The sequence below is a fragment of the Echinops telfairi genome, unplaced genomic scaffold (genome assembly GCF_000313985.2).
Source record: "Echinops telfairi isolate 266 unplaced genomic scaffold, ASM31398v2 ScPeMD7_7469;HRSCAF=8507_1, whole genome shotgun sequence".
NCBI classification, from domain to species: domain Eukaryota; kingdom Metazoa; phylum Chordata; class Mammalia; order Afrosoricida; family Tenrecidae; genus Echinops; species Echinops telfairi.
Window position 1 is genome coordinate 5,365,391 of NW_022111373.1, and position 18,498 is coordinate 5,383,888.

An 18,498-nucleotide genomic window follows, 5' to 3' on the forward strand; every position below is an offset into this window, starting at 1 on the left:
CAGCAGCAGTGAAGGTGAGTGACAGCGAGGCTTTGATGCTTTGGAATGGCTGGGCCAAACTGAAGACAGTTCAAATGGCAGACACTCGCCAGTTTGCAAACGACAGTATTCAGAGAGGCTAGGGGTTAAAGGCACAAGGGATATAAATCCTAGGTTTGTCACTCCTAGCTGTTTGACCATCAACAAATCAGTCAACTCAACTAAACAAATACATATTGAAGGTTAGATGCTGCAGGACAGACATGGTCCCTGATCTCAGGAAGCTCACATTTCTGGTTGGGTAGACAGACTTATAAAGATACTGAGAATAGAATGTTGAATGCAGTGAAGGGAGTATGTAGGTCTGGGCTTTCAGGTAAATCCGGGGTGTTGCAGCCCGCATAGCACAATCCAAGCACAACGTACCCGCAGGACGGAGTGTAGGGGCTTTTTCAGGAGCATAACCACTTACCTTCTCTTCATTTGCAACAAGAGCACACTTTCAAATGTCAACAGCGGTTCGATTCCTCTCCCAACGGTTTTTTTTTTTTTGTCCCTCCATTAAAAACAAAACCAAAAAACCCCTTGAAATACAATTTGGGTTCAATCTCCTTTCATTCCTTTCCAAGAGTTTCAGCCTGGTCTTGGGTAGGCTAGTCTGCAGGAGACGCTTCAAAAAGTTCCAGGATTTTTTTGGGTCCTTTTTTCTCCATTATTTTTTCATTCCAGTTCTCCACCAAAATCTTAAGGGCCCCTCACATAGACAAGTCACCATTAATACGTTTTTGAAGGATGAGTGGCGAGTGTGTTTATGGAGAAGGCAGGCCACGAAAGAAGGGTGGGGCTGGACTGGCTGCTGGCCGACTCAGAAGGCCTTGCCAACGAGGCTGCAGGGGTTCTCAAGTACCTCATTCCAAAATGGACCCTGAGGAAAACTAGAGCTTATTTTGGGATTTATCAGTAGCAACTGTCAATATTATTTTATACCAAGATTCAAAAGCTGAGCATCTCCAAAAACCTACTTAGCAGCTCCCGAGGCACTTTTGGTCAACATTTATTGTATGTGTGCCACACATGTACTATTGCAACTGCTCGCAAGTCCTGAAACATGGGTTTTATCATATGCTCATGTTCCATATAAAGCATTTAGGTAACTTGTCAAAGCAACCCCAATATGTCTATGTACAGTTGTACCAGTTCTGCAACAAACATATTATGCACTGAATGTTAGAGCAACTTGGGCTCTCTTTGAAGCTCCCAGCCATCGGCTGTCCAGCAACCTTCCCAAATCAGACTGTGGCGAGGTCCAGAGCTGATGTGGACATCTCAAAAAGGTCCGCATTACTGTTCTAGGAGTTGCAGCTCCCAGAAAGCTCTCTTAAGCAAAGGTATGGGGCGGGTCAGGGCGGGGAGGGAAACACTGAATTCAGCAGGCACCTGCAACCCTCCCAGGAACTTGAGAGTAAAAACCATCCAGAGCTGAACATCCAAAGCTTCTAGGAGATGCTGGCGGTGACAGGCTAAAGCCCCATCTACTACCAAGTACCAAAAGAGCCCCGGTGGCGCAGTGGTTATGAGGTTGGCTGGAAACTGAAAGACTAGATTTACCAGATACTCTGCAAGGAAGAGATTCTGCTCCATTAAAGAATGCACCTTTGGAAACTCTTATGGGGACAGTTCTAATCTGTTTTATAAGATCACTTTGAGTCAGAATCCACTCAATGGCATGGGGTTTACAAAGTAGTGACTTTCCTATTTTCCCTCCCAGTAATATGCAAAAGTCTTTGCATAGTAAGAGAAATCGAGTCACTTTGGGCTCCAAAGAGCCCGCCTAACACTACACTGTACATTTCATTACATGTGTGTAAGATGTTATACTCCAAGTGAAACACTGTCAGAGTTTGCAAAGTTTTCGGATGGTTACACCTACACTGAATGAAAAGCTAAGACACCCCTCAATCTACCCACACATATTCATTCACTCTTGTATATTTACATACAGACATTAAAAAAATAAATTTCCGTTTTTCCTGGCAAAGGTAGAAGGCATGAAAAGATGTCAGTAGAATCTAACAGTTATACAAAGTCATGTACCAAACTGTAAAAATCTACCTGTCTTAGTTACCTAGAGCTGCCATCATGGAAGATACCACAAGTTGAGTGGCCTTAAGAAACAGAAAGTTACCTTCTTACAGTTGAGGGTATAGTCAGAATTCATGGCGACGGCCTTTTTTAAAATAAACAAAGGACAGTAATAGCTCCCTGTCTTCTCTTGTCCATATCTATCCATATATATAAAAGACACCATTCAGAAGGAATTACTGTATATGCTCGTGTATAAGCCAAGTTTTTCAGCACACTTTAAATGCAGTTTTTATGGTAAAATTAGGTGCCTCGGCTGATATTCACGTATATATGGTAGGTTTTGGACCCACCCTATGCTGACATGACCTCATTAACATAATTAAGGACCCCTATTTCCTAACAGGAAATAAGTCTTCAACATTAACTTTTTTGGAGAACACAACTCAATCTTTATCACTACCAAAACGAGATTTTCATTTCACTTCAAATGTGATGGCCACTATCAGAAAAAGAGAAAATAACACCTGTGGGGGGGAAGACAGAAATTGGAACCATTGTGGCATTGCTGGTAAGACTAAATGGTGCAGCCGCTTTAGCGGTACCTCAGAAAGGTAAACACAGACTTCCCATATGACCTAGTAACTCCACTCCAAAGAAGCGACCGTAAAGAACTGAAAGAGGCACTCAAATATTTGTTCTTGTTCAATGCGGCACAACTTACCATAGCTGTGAGGAGAAAAGCCGTGTTCATCAATAGATCGATGGATAAACAAAATGTTACACACACACAACTTCAGCCACAAAGAACTGAAGTTCTTACACAACACACATGGATGTCTCAGGGTTCTGCGGAGTTGTTTTTTTTAAAGTCGCTCCTGTGATGATGGGGGACTCACTGCCTGAGTCAAAGCTGATACCAAGTGACTGTAGACAGGGCATCAATGGCAGACCACCTTATCTCTGTCGCTTGGAACAGCTGGTAATTCCCAACTGCTGACCTTGCAGTTGGCAGCCCAACTTGTAACTGCTATGCTTACCAGGGCTCCTGAGACCATCTGTAGGTCGGGATATGCCTGCAGTCTTGGCTCCCAAGCTCTGTAGTCAGTGATGGACAGAGTGAAGACTGGAGGACTTATGGCAAAATGTCCTTTGGAGTCAGCATATCCACTAGCAGAAATTCCCTTTCTGCTGTTAAGGCCTTTAATTGATTGGATGAGGCTCCCCTACCCCATGTTGGGTGGATAACTTGCTTTACTTAAAGGTCAGCAGGTTTAGTCATATATAACTATCTACACTAGTATTTCCAAACACTAGTGTTTCCATAGCCTAGCCAAGTTGACACAAAATTAATGCACATAATGTAAAATAAATAAACATTATGAGGGATAAAGTAAGTCATACACAAAATGACAAATATTGTAAGATCCCACTTACAAGAAATGTCTAGGTAGGCAGGCAAATCAATGCACGCAGGTCTCAGTTTACAAATGGTGACTGGGGGCTGGGATTAGGGGAGATGGAGGCTCACTGCTTAAAGGAGCTGAGTTTCTGTTTGGGGGGGGCAGGGGCGGCGAAGGTTGTACAACATCATGAATGTAATTAATGTCAGTGACTTACACGCTTAAGAAATGGTTAAAATAGCAAATTTTATGTTGTAGATATTCCATCACAAAAGCTGTATTTTTATGAATGTGAATTGGTACCTTCAGATTCCAGCCTGAGTGGATAGCCACCCTGGGTCAGTCATGGGGTCTTTGTCTGCGGTGAGAACAGGGCATATAGGTCAAAAAGCACAGCAGCCCATTTCTACAAAACTAAACCGAGCGCTTTAACCGCAAGGTTTCTCTTAGCTCCTACCTTAAACGCGCACAATGTCAACCTATCACTGAAGCATTTCACCTGACAGTTTCAAAATATAAACCAAGGCACTGTAGTGAAAAAGAGTTCAGATACAGCCAGGTTATAACTCGAGATTTTCCTTCTTAGCTTGATTCTATTTGATTGGTGCATCATTTAAAAGCAGACCCTACAACTGTCCTAATCGGACTTAAAAAGGGCAGGTATTTTAGGAGCTGGTTCTCCTCAACAAAATCCTTATGCTTAAAAGTGTTCTGCCTGAGACGAGCAGCAGGTGACGGGTGCACTCTAGCGATCCGTTGGGTACAATGTGCACATCAACAGAGCGAGTCAGGCAGCACACAGATGCAGTCGCTAAGTGTTCAAAAAGAAGCTGGGGCGAGCGGAGCCAGGACACGTTCATTCTACAGTCCAATTGAATAGTCAGCCCCAGCTGGCACCCGACCCTGGTATTTGACCAACAGCAGTCTTAGGTCAAACACAAACAACACCAAAGAAGCTTCTACCAAAAGACATTACTGGAAAAGAACTCTATTCATATTTTGGGGGGTAGTAAAAGTTGATGAAATTTAAAAATAAAGATCTGGAGAACAAATTTTCCAGTGTGCACAAAACTAGAGAAATAAAATATTTCACTAAAGATAACTTCAGGAAAATGAGGACTGAATTACTTTATTTATAAGGAATGTAGAAAACATAAGCAAATATTAATTTTGCATTAAAAAACAAATTAAAGCCTATACATCATCCAAATGTTTAAAAAGAATCAGTGTGACAAGAAAACACTGTGCTCCCACACAGAATGTGTTATAACGCAACACTGTCGGTGGCTCATCACAAGATACACAGCATAAAGGTAAAGCTGAAATGATGCAAAGTTCTGAATCTAAGGGACCCAGTGGGTTGAAGGAAGCACCAAGTGTCATCGATGGGGGACCGCTACTACTTCAAGGTGAAGAAAATAAGGATATAAATAAACTAGGGGAAATAAAGCAGCTCAGGATGCTTGGAATTTTAGAGTAAATAGTTTATTTGGTTCTGTTGTTACAGGTTTTATCTGTTTTCTGACCAAAAATGAATGCATGAGTTGTGTGAAAAAAAATCCAAAAATAATATTCATATGTGTTAGCTCTTTAAAGGATCACTTTAAATTGAAGAAATAATGATGGACATTGCCTGCCACTTACTACACTGAATTAACTATTAAGAAAATGATTAATTGTAACAGCTATAATATGCTTTGATTTTCTCTTTTTTAAAAACTCGAAGGCAATATAAAAAAAAATCTTTTATGTCTCTTAATTTAAGAAATACACTCTACATATACTTCCTGGGAAATCTCTACTTCAGGAAGTGATAATACGAAGTCCTGACACACTATGACTCTTCAAAGAAATATCAGCTGATCCGATTACAACAACTTAAAATAGAGTACTTGGGAAATATAGTGACTGGCTCAATTACCCTTTATGATTCCTGATGAACTACATTTCACTGATGAAAGCTAAAATCTCAGTCCAAAACTTGGGAAGCATGAGACTTCATAGCCTACTGAATAAACCTAAAGAAAAATCTTACGAAAAGTTATACAGTCTTTGTACACGCCATACATACATATGTATTTTCCGGGTAAAAAGGACTCGTATTTATTACTTTTAGGCTATAAATCACTTTCTTGTAAGGAAGATTTTAAAAGGTAAGCACAGAGTCAGAAGTTTCAGGGGGGCACCTACTAAGACTAGTAACTACTGAAACTCTTTGTCAAGTAAAGAAATGCAAAAAACTCATACTATAAATCTTTAAGTTTATAAAAACCAAAAGTAGACTTACTCCTGACAAATTTATGACAAAAACTAAAACAAAATCTCCAAATCCCATTTTGTACAGATCCTACCAGGACAAATCCAGTTCATACTGCTCCTCTGAGTCAAGTAAGCCTTCAGGTCAGGAGGAGGGCACAACATGACTGTTTGAAGGGTTGCCGTTTCTCAGGTGATGAGCACATTTTCTCCTGGGTGACTTGTGTACTTTATTAACATCAATGGAAAGCCCAAATATTTCAATATTTTAAAATGTTTGGACTATTACCCATTTAAAAAATGTATTTCATCATATTTAAGTTTTACATTAAAGAAATTCACACTCTGAAAACAGGCCTGCTTTAAATATAGTTAGATAACTGGGTACTTATTAAATGAAGATTTCTTTAGCAAATAAGTTTCTTGTATTTAAAAAACCAGCAAGACAGAATTTTAAAAATCGTAATTTACACTATATTGTAAACTGTAGACAACCGCCACATGTATCACAGATGAATCCAGGTAAAACCTTTTCCCCAGATACTTATAAGACTTTGTATCTTCCTTTATTTGTTGGTTGGTATGAATTTTGCTGCAACAGAAAAAGAAAACAATTCATTACATTAGATAGTCAGAAGAGCAAAACTAAGATAACACTTAAGATCATTTCCTTCCACTATTACATATTTAAAATGAAATGTTACTACTATGGTGCTGAGGCAACAGGAAGCCTGCTGATTTAATTGTTTCTCTTGGTCCACTCACTCGCTTCGTGCTGGGACTGAACTGACAGATGGCGTGGCCGCCGATGCAAAGGCACGAGGCTCTTTGGCTTTCGCTTCTTCCTGAAATAGTCTTAAGTACTTCTTTTAAAAATTATTCTTCTTTCTTTTCATTGTGTGCACCCTCTTTACTTTGTTTTCTCCACAAGAATAATCTAGTAGGGGGATTTTCACAAACATTTTCTTCAGATGAAGGAGAGAGTCAACACTTTTCAAAGGGTCTTCATCCTCTGGTACACACCGCGTGGAGAATCCAAAAGCATTAAATGCCACTAAAAACACTGTCTGTCTCTTTTGGACAGTGGTCCATAAAGTGGCTTTTTCTACATTAAATTAAGTCCTTGCGTAAGTTTAAAATGCCTCAGAATAACGTGTTGCCAAAGAAGTCAAGCTACACACAGCTGGGGTGAGTGTAAGCTGGTAATAATCACTTTGGAAAACTGTTTAGCTATTTATTAAAGCTAAACCACACATACGCTACAACCACCAGTGCTATTATAAGGCATATACCAAAGAGAAAAGCACACGAATGTGTACCAAAGAGGCCCAAAAGAATGTTTGTACCAGTTACTCATAGAAAAGAAAAATGTAGAAGAACCCGTGTCCAATAGACCAGCAAACTGTGATAGGGTTACACAATTAAATGCTAAACAGCCATGAAAATGAAGGAATTTTCACTTTTGCTTGCGGCAACACGGCTAACTCTCCTGTGAACTAACCTCCAGTAGAGAGAACAGGGCTCACAAGAGGACACAGCATGTGATGCCACTTATTCAAAGCTCAAAAGCAGGCAAACTGAACCAACACTAGTCGGGAGACTGTGGTGACACGTGGGGGAGATGAACAGTGATGAGGGTGGGGGGAGGAGGTTATCTTGATCCGGTTATCAATACAACAGTGTGCTCCTTTTGTGAAAATTCATCGAGCTGTATGTTCGCGATGGGTGCGATTTTCTGCACGACATAACACTTCACACAAGACAAATCCCTAAGGTCTTTACTCACCAGGCGGATCAGCTCTTCTTTTATGAGCCTGGTGATTTCTGCCTTTGCTTTCTGCACAGCCAGCTCATTGGCACCTGGTGAGTGAGTAGAAAACAAGTGATTAGCTTAGGGTAACACTGCAGGTTTATCCATATAAGGGAAGCCCAAAAGTGAAGGCTGTAGGCTTCAGGGACCTGTACTTTCTGGCAAACCAGTCTTTCAGTGACTGGTGCATCACCACTCACCTGAGAACACGGCTGCTTATCATTCAGCTTATAACTTGTAAAGTCTCAAATGTCACCACTGAGGTCACATTGCATGTGGTGCTAACAGTTCTGAGATGATGATATGGATAAAGACAAGATGAATAACAACTTGTCCATGAGACAGTCAGTACAAACAAAAGAGAAATACGATGTCCTTGGGTGATGCACTGAATACTTATTCGACACTGTTTTTGAAATCCACAAATACTTCGGAAAGTCTTAAGGATGGACTCCATGCTGGTTTGGTGTGAGTGTCTGGGGTCTTAAATATTTGTGCGTGTCCACTTAAGATACAACTACTGAAGAAAACGCAGAACCCCTCAAGTTAGAACCAAATAAAAGACCATTAAGGTAAACAGTAACACCAAGGTGGTACACACTCCTCAGGTTTAGAACAATCATTCATAAGAGAGCAAAAAGGTGTGGGAAACAGAACAATTTCTCCCAAGTTGTCTCCCCTAAATATATGCCAAACCTAGCTGCTTGCTACACATGGTAAATGACTATACACTTGCCGGAGGTCAACAAAAGTAGGTCAGAGGTTATTCTCCCCATACTGAGGTGAAACACTAAGTGTGTGCAACAGAACAGCAAGGGGAGAAGAGCAACAAAGTCCCCAGGGAATACCAAAAATAGACTTTGGCGCCAGGGCTTGGCGCTCCATCAGACTCCACCGGAAAACATTCCTATAGGTCAACAAACAGACCTTGAACTATTTACAGGCTTTTCTTTTTTTGGGGGTGGTGGTGGTTTAGTTTTCTTTTGTTCTTTGTCTTGCTCTGTCTTGTTATTGTGCACACTATTATCTCTGAAGGTCTATCAAGATAGGCAGGATAAACAATCTGGAGGAGAGAGCAATGGGACCTACTGTTCCAGGGGGACAAGGAAGAGGGGAAGGCAGGGGAAAGGAAGTGGGTGGTAACAAACCCAGGAACAAGGGAACAAGTGATCCAAAATTGATGGCAAGGAGGGTGTAGGAGGCCTTATAGGGATTGATCAAGGGCAATGTAACTGAGAGGAATTACTGAAACCCAAATGACGGCTGAACATGATAGTGGGACAAGAGGAAAGTAAAAGCAAATAGAGGAAAGAACTAGGAGGCAAGGGGCATTTATAAAGGTCTAAATACAGGCATGTACATATGTAAATATATTTATATATGAGGATGGGGAAATAGATGTGCATATATTTATAGGTTTAGTATTAAGGCAGCAGATGAACATTGGGTCTCTACTCAACTACTTCCTAAATGCAAGAACACTTTGTTTTAATAGCCTGGCATTCGGTAATGCTCACTTTCCTGACAGGATTGATAAAGACAAAGCAGGTGCATAAGCAAATGTGGTGAAGAAAGCTGATGGTGCCTGGCTATCAAAAGATATAGCGTCTGGGGTCTTAAAGGCTTAAAGATAAATAAGCGGCCATCTAGCTGAGAAGCAATAAAGCCTGCATGAAAGAAGCACACCAGCCTGCGTGATCATGAGGTGCCAAAGGGATCAATTACTAGACATCCAAGAACAAAAAAAAATCATATCATTGTGAATGAGGGGGAGTGTGGCGTGGAGACGAGCCAGTCAGGATGCAGTATAGTACTTTCCTCTAGTTCTTTAATGCTATCACGATCCCAATTCTACCTTACAAATCCAGCTAGATCGAGCATGTACACTGGTACAGACCAGAGCTGGAAAAACAGGGAATCCAGAACAGATAAACTCCTCAGGACCAATAATGAGAGTAGACATATCAGGAGGGTAAGGGGGAGGTGGGGGAGAAAAGGGGAACCAATCACAAAGATCTACATATAACTCCCTCCCCAGGGGGATGGACAACAGAAAAGTAGGTGAAGGGAGATGTTGGACAGTGTAAGACATGACAAAGTAATAATAATTTATAAATTATCAAGGGTGAGAGAGGGAGGGAGGGTGGGAGTGAGAGGGGGAGGGGGGAAAATGAGGAGCTGATACCAAGGGCTCAAGGAGAAAGCAAATGTTTTGAGAATTATAATGGCAACAAATGTACAAATGTACTTGACACAATGGATGGACGTATGGATTGTGATAAGAATTGTATGAGCCCCCAATAAAATGACTTTTTTAAAAAATTCACTTTCAATCATATCATTAAATTCTGTTTGGGTTAGGAGAGAATAAAATCCTTTTAAGAATTACTAATATATACCTAAATAATCTGTAGTTTATTTTAGTAACCATATACTCAGCAATCATCACAAGAAAAATCGTAAATGCTTTTAGTACCTACATCCTTTCAACTGATCTCTTCAGGAATAAAGTTCAGTAACCACTAGACATGCGGTTCCTTAAGTTTAAATTAATTAAAGAATTCTATGCTGCTTTAGGGAGAGTAAATAGAAATGCCTCTGAAATGGTATTTTGTGTCATGAAGACAAGCGGCTAACTCTTTAGAGTTTAATCAGATGCATTATTTAGAAATGTATCCAGTGATCATCATGTGCCAGGCACTGGAAATGCAATAAATGGCAATGTCATTGCACCCCCCTAGTGTGAGGAACCAAGTTAAGATACAGTGTAAGTCTATGTAGTGGTGAGTATTATAAAGGAAAACAAAGCAGAGAGAGAGCTAGAGAATGGTGACGTGGGATCTGGTGAGATTCCTTGTTAGAAGAGACATGTATGAGACTGTACAAGGTGTGGAAGCAGATCCTTTGCTACCATCTAGGCCACTTAAGCACTTATGCAGACTCTAGGATTACATGATATATCAGTAAGCTTCAACAGTGTAAACAAGAGGACAGCAAATATTTAGTTGACTAAATAGATGAAATAAATCTGACTGGTCTATAGTTTAAAAGTATATTGCAAGCCTGTAAACCAATGATCACTGCAGCACTTTTTTTTTGAGGTTATAAGATGTTTTTGTTGCATTTGAGTACATTTGCAATAAATATCTTGGGTGTGAGGCCCTGGGTTGGTCATCTGTTTGCACGAGCAAACAGATTTCTCTGGCACAACTCCAATGCCAGCAATGGGATCAATCAAAACGATGAATGCCAGCATGTAGAATTATTTTAATACTGTACTCAGTTGTCCATAACACTATAGTACTTTTTACAAACCAAAGGTGGAACCCACCAATTGTCCATCAGCTTAATATATGGATAAATCAAATGTAACACACACACACGAATACTGCTGTTGTTTTTAAGTGCCATAAAGTAGGATCCAACCCATAGCAACCTTATGCACAACAGAATAAACCACGCCCAGTCCCGTGCCATCCTGACAATTGTGCTTATGCCTGAGTCCATGGATGCAGCCACCGTGTCAATCCATCTGTTTGAAGGCCTTCCTCCTTTTCACTGCCTCTCCACTGTATCAAGCATGATGTCCTTCTCCAGGGACTTGTCTCTCCTGACAACACGTCCTAAGTATGTGAAATGAGCTCTTACTAGCCTTGTCTGTAAGACACCCCCCAGAATTACTTCTTCCAAGACAGCTTGGTTTGTCCTTTTAGTGGTCCATGGTACTTTCAGTATTCCTCCCAGCAGCACAGCTCAAATACATCGATCCCTCTGCAGTCTTCCTTAGTCAGTGTCCAACTGTCACATGCATGAGGCAACAGAGAACCAGGGCTGAGTCAGGCACACCTTAGTCCGTAAAGTAACATCCTTGCTCTTCAATACTCTGAAGAGGTCTTGTGTGGTAGATTTTCCTAATGCAATACATTTTTTGATCTCTTGACTGCTGCTTCCATGAGCATTGAATGTGGATCCAAGTAATAAATCCTCGACAACTTCAACCTTTTCTCCATTTATCATAATTTTATCTATTGGTCCAGATATGAAGGTTTTGGTTTTCTTTACATTGAGTTGTAGTTCATACTGAAGGCTACAATCCTTGATTTTCATTACTAAGTGCTTCAAGTCCTGATAGCTCCTTGTCAATATACTGTTGCAACCGTTGTTAAAATGATCTTCAGCAAAATTTTACTTATATGTGATATCAGGGATATTGTTCTATAATCTGAAAATTCTTTTGGGTCAGGTCCCCTTTCTTTGGAATAGGCACAAATATATAGATCTCTTCCAGATGAATGAGAGCTTCCAGTGCTTTGTCAGCTTGTTGAAATATTTCAATTGTTAAGCCATCAATTCCTGGTGTCTTGTTTTTGGCTAATGCTTTCAGTGAAGCTTGACAACTTCTATAATCAGCACCACTGGTTCTTGCTCATATACTATCTCCTGAAATGGTAGAATGTCTACTAGTTCTTTTGGGTATAGTGACTCGTGCATTTTTTCCATCTTCTCTTGATGCTTCCTGCATCAGTCAATATTTTGCCCATCAAATCATTCAAGATTGCAACTCAAGGCTTGAATTCTTTTCAGCTTGAGACATGTTGAGCGTCTTCTTCCCTTGCGGTTTCTAACTCGGTCTTTGCACATTTCTTTATGGTATTTGGCTTTGTCTTCTACAGCTGTCCTTTAAAATTTTCTATTCAGCTTGTTGATTTTATTCTTTCTTCCATTTGCTTTAAGCTACTCTATGATTACAAGCAAGTTTTAGTCTCTTCTGACATCCACTTTGATCTTTTCTTTCTTTCTTCTGCCTTTTTAATGACATTTGCTTTCTTCATGAGTGACTTTTAAAAAATTATTAAATACTTTTATTGGGGGCTCTTATATCTCTTATCACAATCCATATATTCATCCATTGTGTCAAGTACATTTGTACATATGTTGCCATCATTATTTTCAAAGCATTTCTTTCTACTTGAGCCTTTGGTATCAGCTCCTCATTTCCCCCTGCCCCCCTGCCCTCCCTCATGAGCCCTTGATAAGTTATAGATTATTATTTTCATATCTTACATCATCCTCTGTCACCCTTCACCCACTTTTCTATTGTTCATCCTCCTGGGAGGGGGTTATAGGTTGATCTTTGTGGTCAATTCCCCCTATCTCCCCCCACATTCCCCTTATCCTCCTGTTATCTCTACTCTCATTATTGGCCCTGAGGAAAAGGTTTTTCTATCCTGGATTCCCTGTGTTGCGGGCTCTTACATGAGTGAGTTCTTGATGTTCTCTTGCGGTTCATCGGGTTTTTTGGCATTAGTGTACAATGCATTAAATCTGGTCTTGAGATGTTCTCGAAATTCAGGTGGGAGAGACTCAAGGTTATATTTTGGCTCTCATGGACTTGTTTCCATCTGCTTCAGCCTTATCCTAAACTTATACATGATGAATTGATGGTCTGTGTTGCAGCTAACCCCGGGCCTACTTTGAGCTGCTGATATTTAACTTCTCCGTTGTCTCTTCCCAGAGGACATCAATTTGATTTCTGTGTATACCATCTGGAGAAGTCCATGTGTACAGTCAGTTGCCTTTTTTGTTGTAGAAAAAAGGGATTTATTATGAACAAGTTTTTGGTTTTGCAAAATTCTATCATGCTATCTCCAGCTTCATTTCTATTGCCAAGTCATTATTTTCCAGCTACTGCTTTTTCCTTTGTTTACAACTTTTGCATTCCAACTGCCAATAATTATCCATGCATTTTTCATCACTAGCTTTTGTGGTTGATGCATCAATTCAAATAACAGTTGTATTGATTGGATTTTCTTGAAGGCAGATACATATATTCCTATCACAGACAGCCTTGTACTTCAGAATAGATCTTGAAATGTCCTTTTTGAGAACTGATTTTCTGGTTCAAAATGGTTAATACCAGTCCATTTCAGCTCCATCTAATGCGTATGATATCAATCTTTATGTGTTCCATTTCATTTTTTTGTCACTTCTAATTTGCCTTGATCCCTACTTCCCACATTGCAAGTTCTGATCATTAGCATGCATTTGCATGCTGTTTCTTCCCATTTGAGAAGCACCACATCAGGAAATGAAGATCCTGATGGCTCCATTCCCTACAGGTTTAACTGACTCACCTCACCCTGGATGACTCCACTCTGAGAAATCAGCTCCTTCTAGGTCACATTTCGAGTGCTCTCAGATCCGAGGGGCCCGTCCTCTGGCACTACTTCCGACCATGTGAAAATGCTCTATTCCATTCAGAAGGCCTTCAGTATGTGACAGTGTTTCCAAGCGGCGCATAAGCTTTCAGCAGCGTCTTTTTCTGAAGCGGCGAGCCGAGTCCTTTGCCGTCTGTTCTTAGTCTGTTGTTCACTCCGGGAGAGCCTGCTGCTCTTTCAAATCCCAGTGGCATGGCTTCCAGCATCACAGCAGCACATAAGCCACCACAGTATGACAAACCGACAGACAAGTGATGGCAGTGGACTACTACGCAGTCAGAGAGATAGGAAGTCCTGGTGCATGCCACAACATGGATGGACCTTGAAGACCACACTGAGCAAAATAAGCCAGTCATAAGAGGACTAATAGTGCACGAGCACCTTTACATGAAATATACAGATACATAGACACCACAGAGCATTAGTGATGGGGTAGGGGTTTTGCTTAGGGGACATTATGTTTTTTCATGGAGGTGGAACTATTTGGAAAAGGATCATGAGATGGGGACACAAACTGAAGTATATAATCAATGTCACTGAATTGAACATGCACAAATTATTGAGATGACATGTTGTTACATGTTTTCACCACAATTTGAAATGAAAAACAGTCTATTACAAAGATGTCCGTAATAAATAGATTGAAATGAGGCAAGCAGTTCTACAACAATGGAATAACATCAGAAAAATCCAGATGGAAACTGTCACTGAAGTGAAAATAATAAATTCATTAAGATGAATCTATAAAAAAGGTTGAAAACCAAGCCACTCTCTATAATTAATTTCTCACATCTTTTTAGTTATGGTATCATCTGCTCCTTTTATATACATGTAAGTCTGCAAGAACAGTTAAGGACATCATTTCAGAGGCAGTTTTTGCTTAGATAATAACATCTATTATAAGGGAAATAATATAATTGATTTAATTTCTAATTTATACTCTAGCCAGAATCTTCCACCTACCAGAGGAATAAAGGGCCAGTCTTCCAAAAGGTGATTACTTTTAGTGATTTTCAAGTTGGACTCAATTTGTCAAACATTGAAAAAGCTCCAAATACAGATTATTCACTGGTGTATGTACAATAACGTTTTCTTTCTTTTTTTCCCCCCAATAATGTTTTCTAAGATCTCAAATTATTCTTTTCTTATAGGTGCTCCTATTTTCAATCATTTCTAGCCACAGCTTCACATTCTTTTTGATTGTATTATATCCATTGATACATCCTCAACCCAGCTAATGGAAGAAACAGAACTCACTTTCAATTGCCAAGTAAATTTTCCGCTCCCCTTCCTTGGGTTCCTTCCCGGGAGGGAAGTATGTCCCTCTGATTGTGATGGCAGCCTCGGAATATTCGCTGATTCTCTGCAGTGCTTCCTTCGACGTCACCTTCCACCTGGCAGTCTGAGGTACAAAGGGCGGGAGAAATCAATTCATAGCAGGGTCAAAAACCAGGCCTGATGACAAAAACTGCTTAGCTGCATCATAACATGGCCAATATTAAGAGCATAATTAACACATATGGACATAGTAAGTTTACTTATATTCTAATCTAGGTCAAACATGACATACTGAATGTAAATTCTAATATAAACCTTCATAAAAAGGAGTACTGATGGCTGCGCCTTTAGATAGAAAATAAAGCAGTTATTAAATGTTTGTAGATTTTAACGGATTTTTGCTTTTAAAGAAGGAAGATTTTCTATGTCTAAAGAAGAAAAGATTTAAACTCGTTACTTGCCTGGGGGAAGTCATTGATCTCCAATTCTTCCTCGTATCTCTTAAAAGATTCGTTCTGTCCACCATCCTGTCTCTCCTCTTCTTGTTTCTCTAAAGGCACATAATTGAGCTTGGCATTGATCTTCTCAGCAAGTTGCTCTGCAATGGTTTTAGCAGACACAGTGGGAGCCAGAATGGTGCCACCTCTGAGGATTGCATTGGTGGCCTGCTGCATCACATCCTGCAGTAAAGAATAGCTGCAGTCAAATCTCAGAAGAGGGCAGAGACCCCAGAGCGACTGGTTCCCTGGAAAGTCACTAACTCGATTATTTCCCAGGGAAGTCCTATTGCCAAGGTATCTTTCTAATACACAGTTCTACCCATGTGTGCAAGTTAGCAGTGCATATTCATAATTAATAGTTTAATTACCTCATACACCTTTGATGGCTAAAATGAAGAACATTCAATTCTCCATTAAAAATTCTACTGGATCACTGATGTACCTTTGATAATCAGCTAACGCTTGGTATTAGATATAATACAAACCCATTGCCATGGAGCCAATTCAGACCTATAGGAAGTAAATTGCTCCAGATAGTTTCTAAGACTGTAAATTGTTATCGGAGCAGAATCATCTTCTCCTGAGGGATGGTGGATTTAAACTGCCCACTTCGCAGCTGGCAGTCCAATACCGACTCCATTATACACTGATATAATGCTGTATTTACAAAATTGCTTACATACTTTGTGGCTCTTCTGAGTGTCCCCCAAACTAGAATCTTTGTATTGCGACCATCAAGAGCACCTTCCCCTAATGGCCAAAACCAAGATTCAATAAGTATAGCTAAGTGACTTATGTAAAATCTTCAAAATACTGCCAAAACTAACAAACCATTCTTTGCAAATGGTCTTAAAGTAACCCAGCCAATAAAAATAGACCTAGAGAAAAGAGCTACTGCTTTAAGATTTTGGTAATATCTATTCAGAATACTGCTTTATACAACTATCCACAAGGTTACCATGGAAGGGTAAGTCTTCTGGAATGACCATGAAGATCTCAATTAACCACACTAAAAAAATGCAGTAATCAAAAGTACTATGTAGGCAGAATAATGTTAAAATCCTACAAAGTAAAGGAGACAGTATTTTTCATTTGTGCTTAACTAACAGTATTCGTGGAAAATATTTAAGACAGAGGACGTAAAAAGTATTAAGACTCAGACAAATTACTTAATACCTGAGACTCGATGCCCAAGTTCTTCTGAACATTGATTCTTAGAGCCAATCTCTTAGCAATTTCTAACTTCTCAGCATTTCCCGCGGTGGGAGCAGGGACACTCGATGTTCCAGGGGCGGCCATGTCCTTCACTCGCTTCTTTGAATTAAACATGCTTTCAATTTGCTCATCAATCTACAACAAACAAACAAACCCAAAACACCCCCATTATATGAGGAATACAAAATAAAGTGTGCATAATGTAATAAGAAATATTTCCACAATTCTAGAATCAGATAGCAATACGAGGTGGTTTCAAATGTTCAGGGAAAAACATAATTGGAAAATAATGGAATTTGCCACAAATTTTTAGAAGCCCCATCATAATCTATGATAATTCAAGCAAATACCGTATATGCTCAAGTATAAGCCAACCCGAATATCAGCCGAGGCACCTAATTTTACCACAAAAACTGTATTAAAAATGTGCTGAAAAACTTGGCTTATACACGAGTATACACGGTAAATCAATAAGAAAACACATCAGCCCCCCCCCTTTTAAGGGCAGCACCATATTTTGGGGGGGGGAAATCAGCTGTCTGTGGTAATCAAGGAAAGAAAACAGAGACACAGGCTACATGAACTACTGAAGTCGATGCCATAAAAGTCTAGAAAACACAGCTTAAATCAACAAATGAGGATGAGTCTGCTATCCTAGGGCTCAGGCCTTGAAGTCAAATTAGAATGCAATGAACAAGGTTAAGAAGGACAATAACTCAAGTGAACTAAAAATACGGTCAATGATCTTCAGGGGACTAGTACAAAACTCTTCCCAGCTCCTAACGTGGATTTGCCTTAAAAATTAAGTAAAACAGAGTCCAAAAAGGGGGCCCCCTCGCTGTATTTCTGTGAGCCAAGAAAGCAAAGCGATGGAGACTAGAGTCCCTGGAGCCAGGAGAACACCGAAAGGCTCAGCTCTCCAGGAGCCAGGGAGCCTCCTGTCATAGCCAACCCGGACGTGGGGAGAAAATGTGGTCATTTGGATTTTTTTTTAAAGATGCCTTCTGCCCTACAGTGACTATTGCTATCCACAAAAATGATAGGAAAAAAGCCTTAAGAAACTCACATCAGGCAAATAAGCCTTTTGTCTTCTAAATCTCCAATTCACAGAGGTTTGTTCATGGGTTAATAATAAAGTCACTACATATAAAAACTCGTTTAGTGAAATGGACGCATTCTACTTAACATTAATAAGGAAATATTTTTTTAAAAATCTATGCAAGGGAGCTTCAAAAAAATTCATGGGGAAATTGAAAGGAAAGGTAATAATAGATTTCCCCCAACAAACTTTTCGAAGTCCCATCGTATTTGTTCAGCAGCATCTCTTAAAAACATCAGATATCTGATAAGAGGTTTAAGTATCAACTTGTTTTAAGCTCGACATTTAACTGAGTAAAAAGTATTTTAAACAGCAAGCACAGCATTGCCTAAACAAATACATCAAGAATGAATGGGGAACGTGGAAGGTACTAACTGATCGCAACACCTTCCCTTGTGACTCTATTCACTCCCGAACTGTCCTAACGTTTGACCAAATTTATGTTATTACTTAAATGACCAGAAAAACCACCATCCCCATCCCATGCCTGAACAACAGCTGGACTGCAACCTCATGAGCCAGAACCACATGGCTACAGAAATGCTGACCCTCAGAAACTGTGTGATCTAATATTATTCTTTAACCTGCTAAGCTTTGTTGCTTTGTTACACAGCAACAGTAACTACAACCTGAGTTTAATCCAAAGGAACAGTTCTAC

The 18,498-nt window shown here is 39.9% G+C and overlaps 1 protein-coding gene across 1 annotated transcript in view; it reads right to left on the minus strand.

Annotated features, from left to right (window-relative positions):
* Window positions 1–4,577: 4,577 nt before the first annotated feature.
* DDX46 (DEAD-box helicase 46) overlaps window positions 4,578–18,498 on the minus strand; it is a 59,626-nt gene continuing 45,705 nt past the window's right edge. The window contains exons 19-23 of the mRNA XM_045285133.1: window positions 16,700–16,876; window positions 15,488–15,706; window positions 15,006–15,150; window positions 7,507–7,580; window positions 4,578–6,312 (exon numbers count right to left, since the gene is read on the minus strand). Of these exons, the coding sequence (XP_045141068.1) occupies window positions 6,265–6,312; window positions 7,507–7,580; window positions 15,006–15,150; window positions 15,488–15,706; window positions 16,700–16,876 (663 nt within the window). The 3' untranslated portion in view covers window positions 4,578–6,264. The remainder of the gene's footprint in view (window positions 6,313–7,506; window positions 7,581–15,005; window positions 15,151–15,487; window positions 15,707–16,699; window positions 16,877–18,498) is intronic.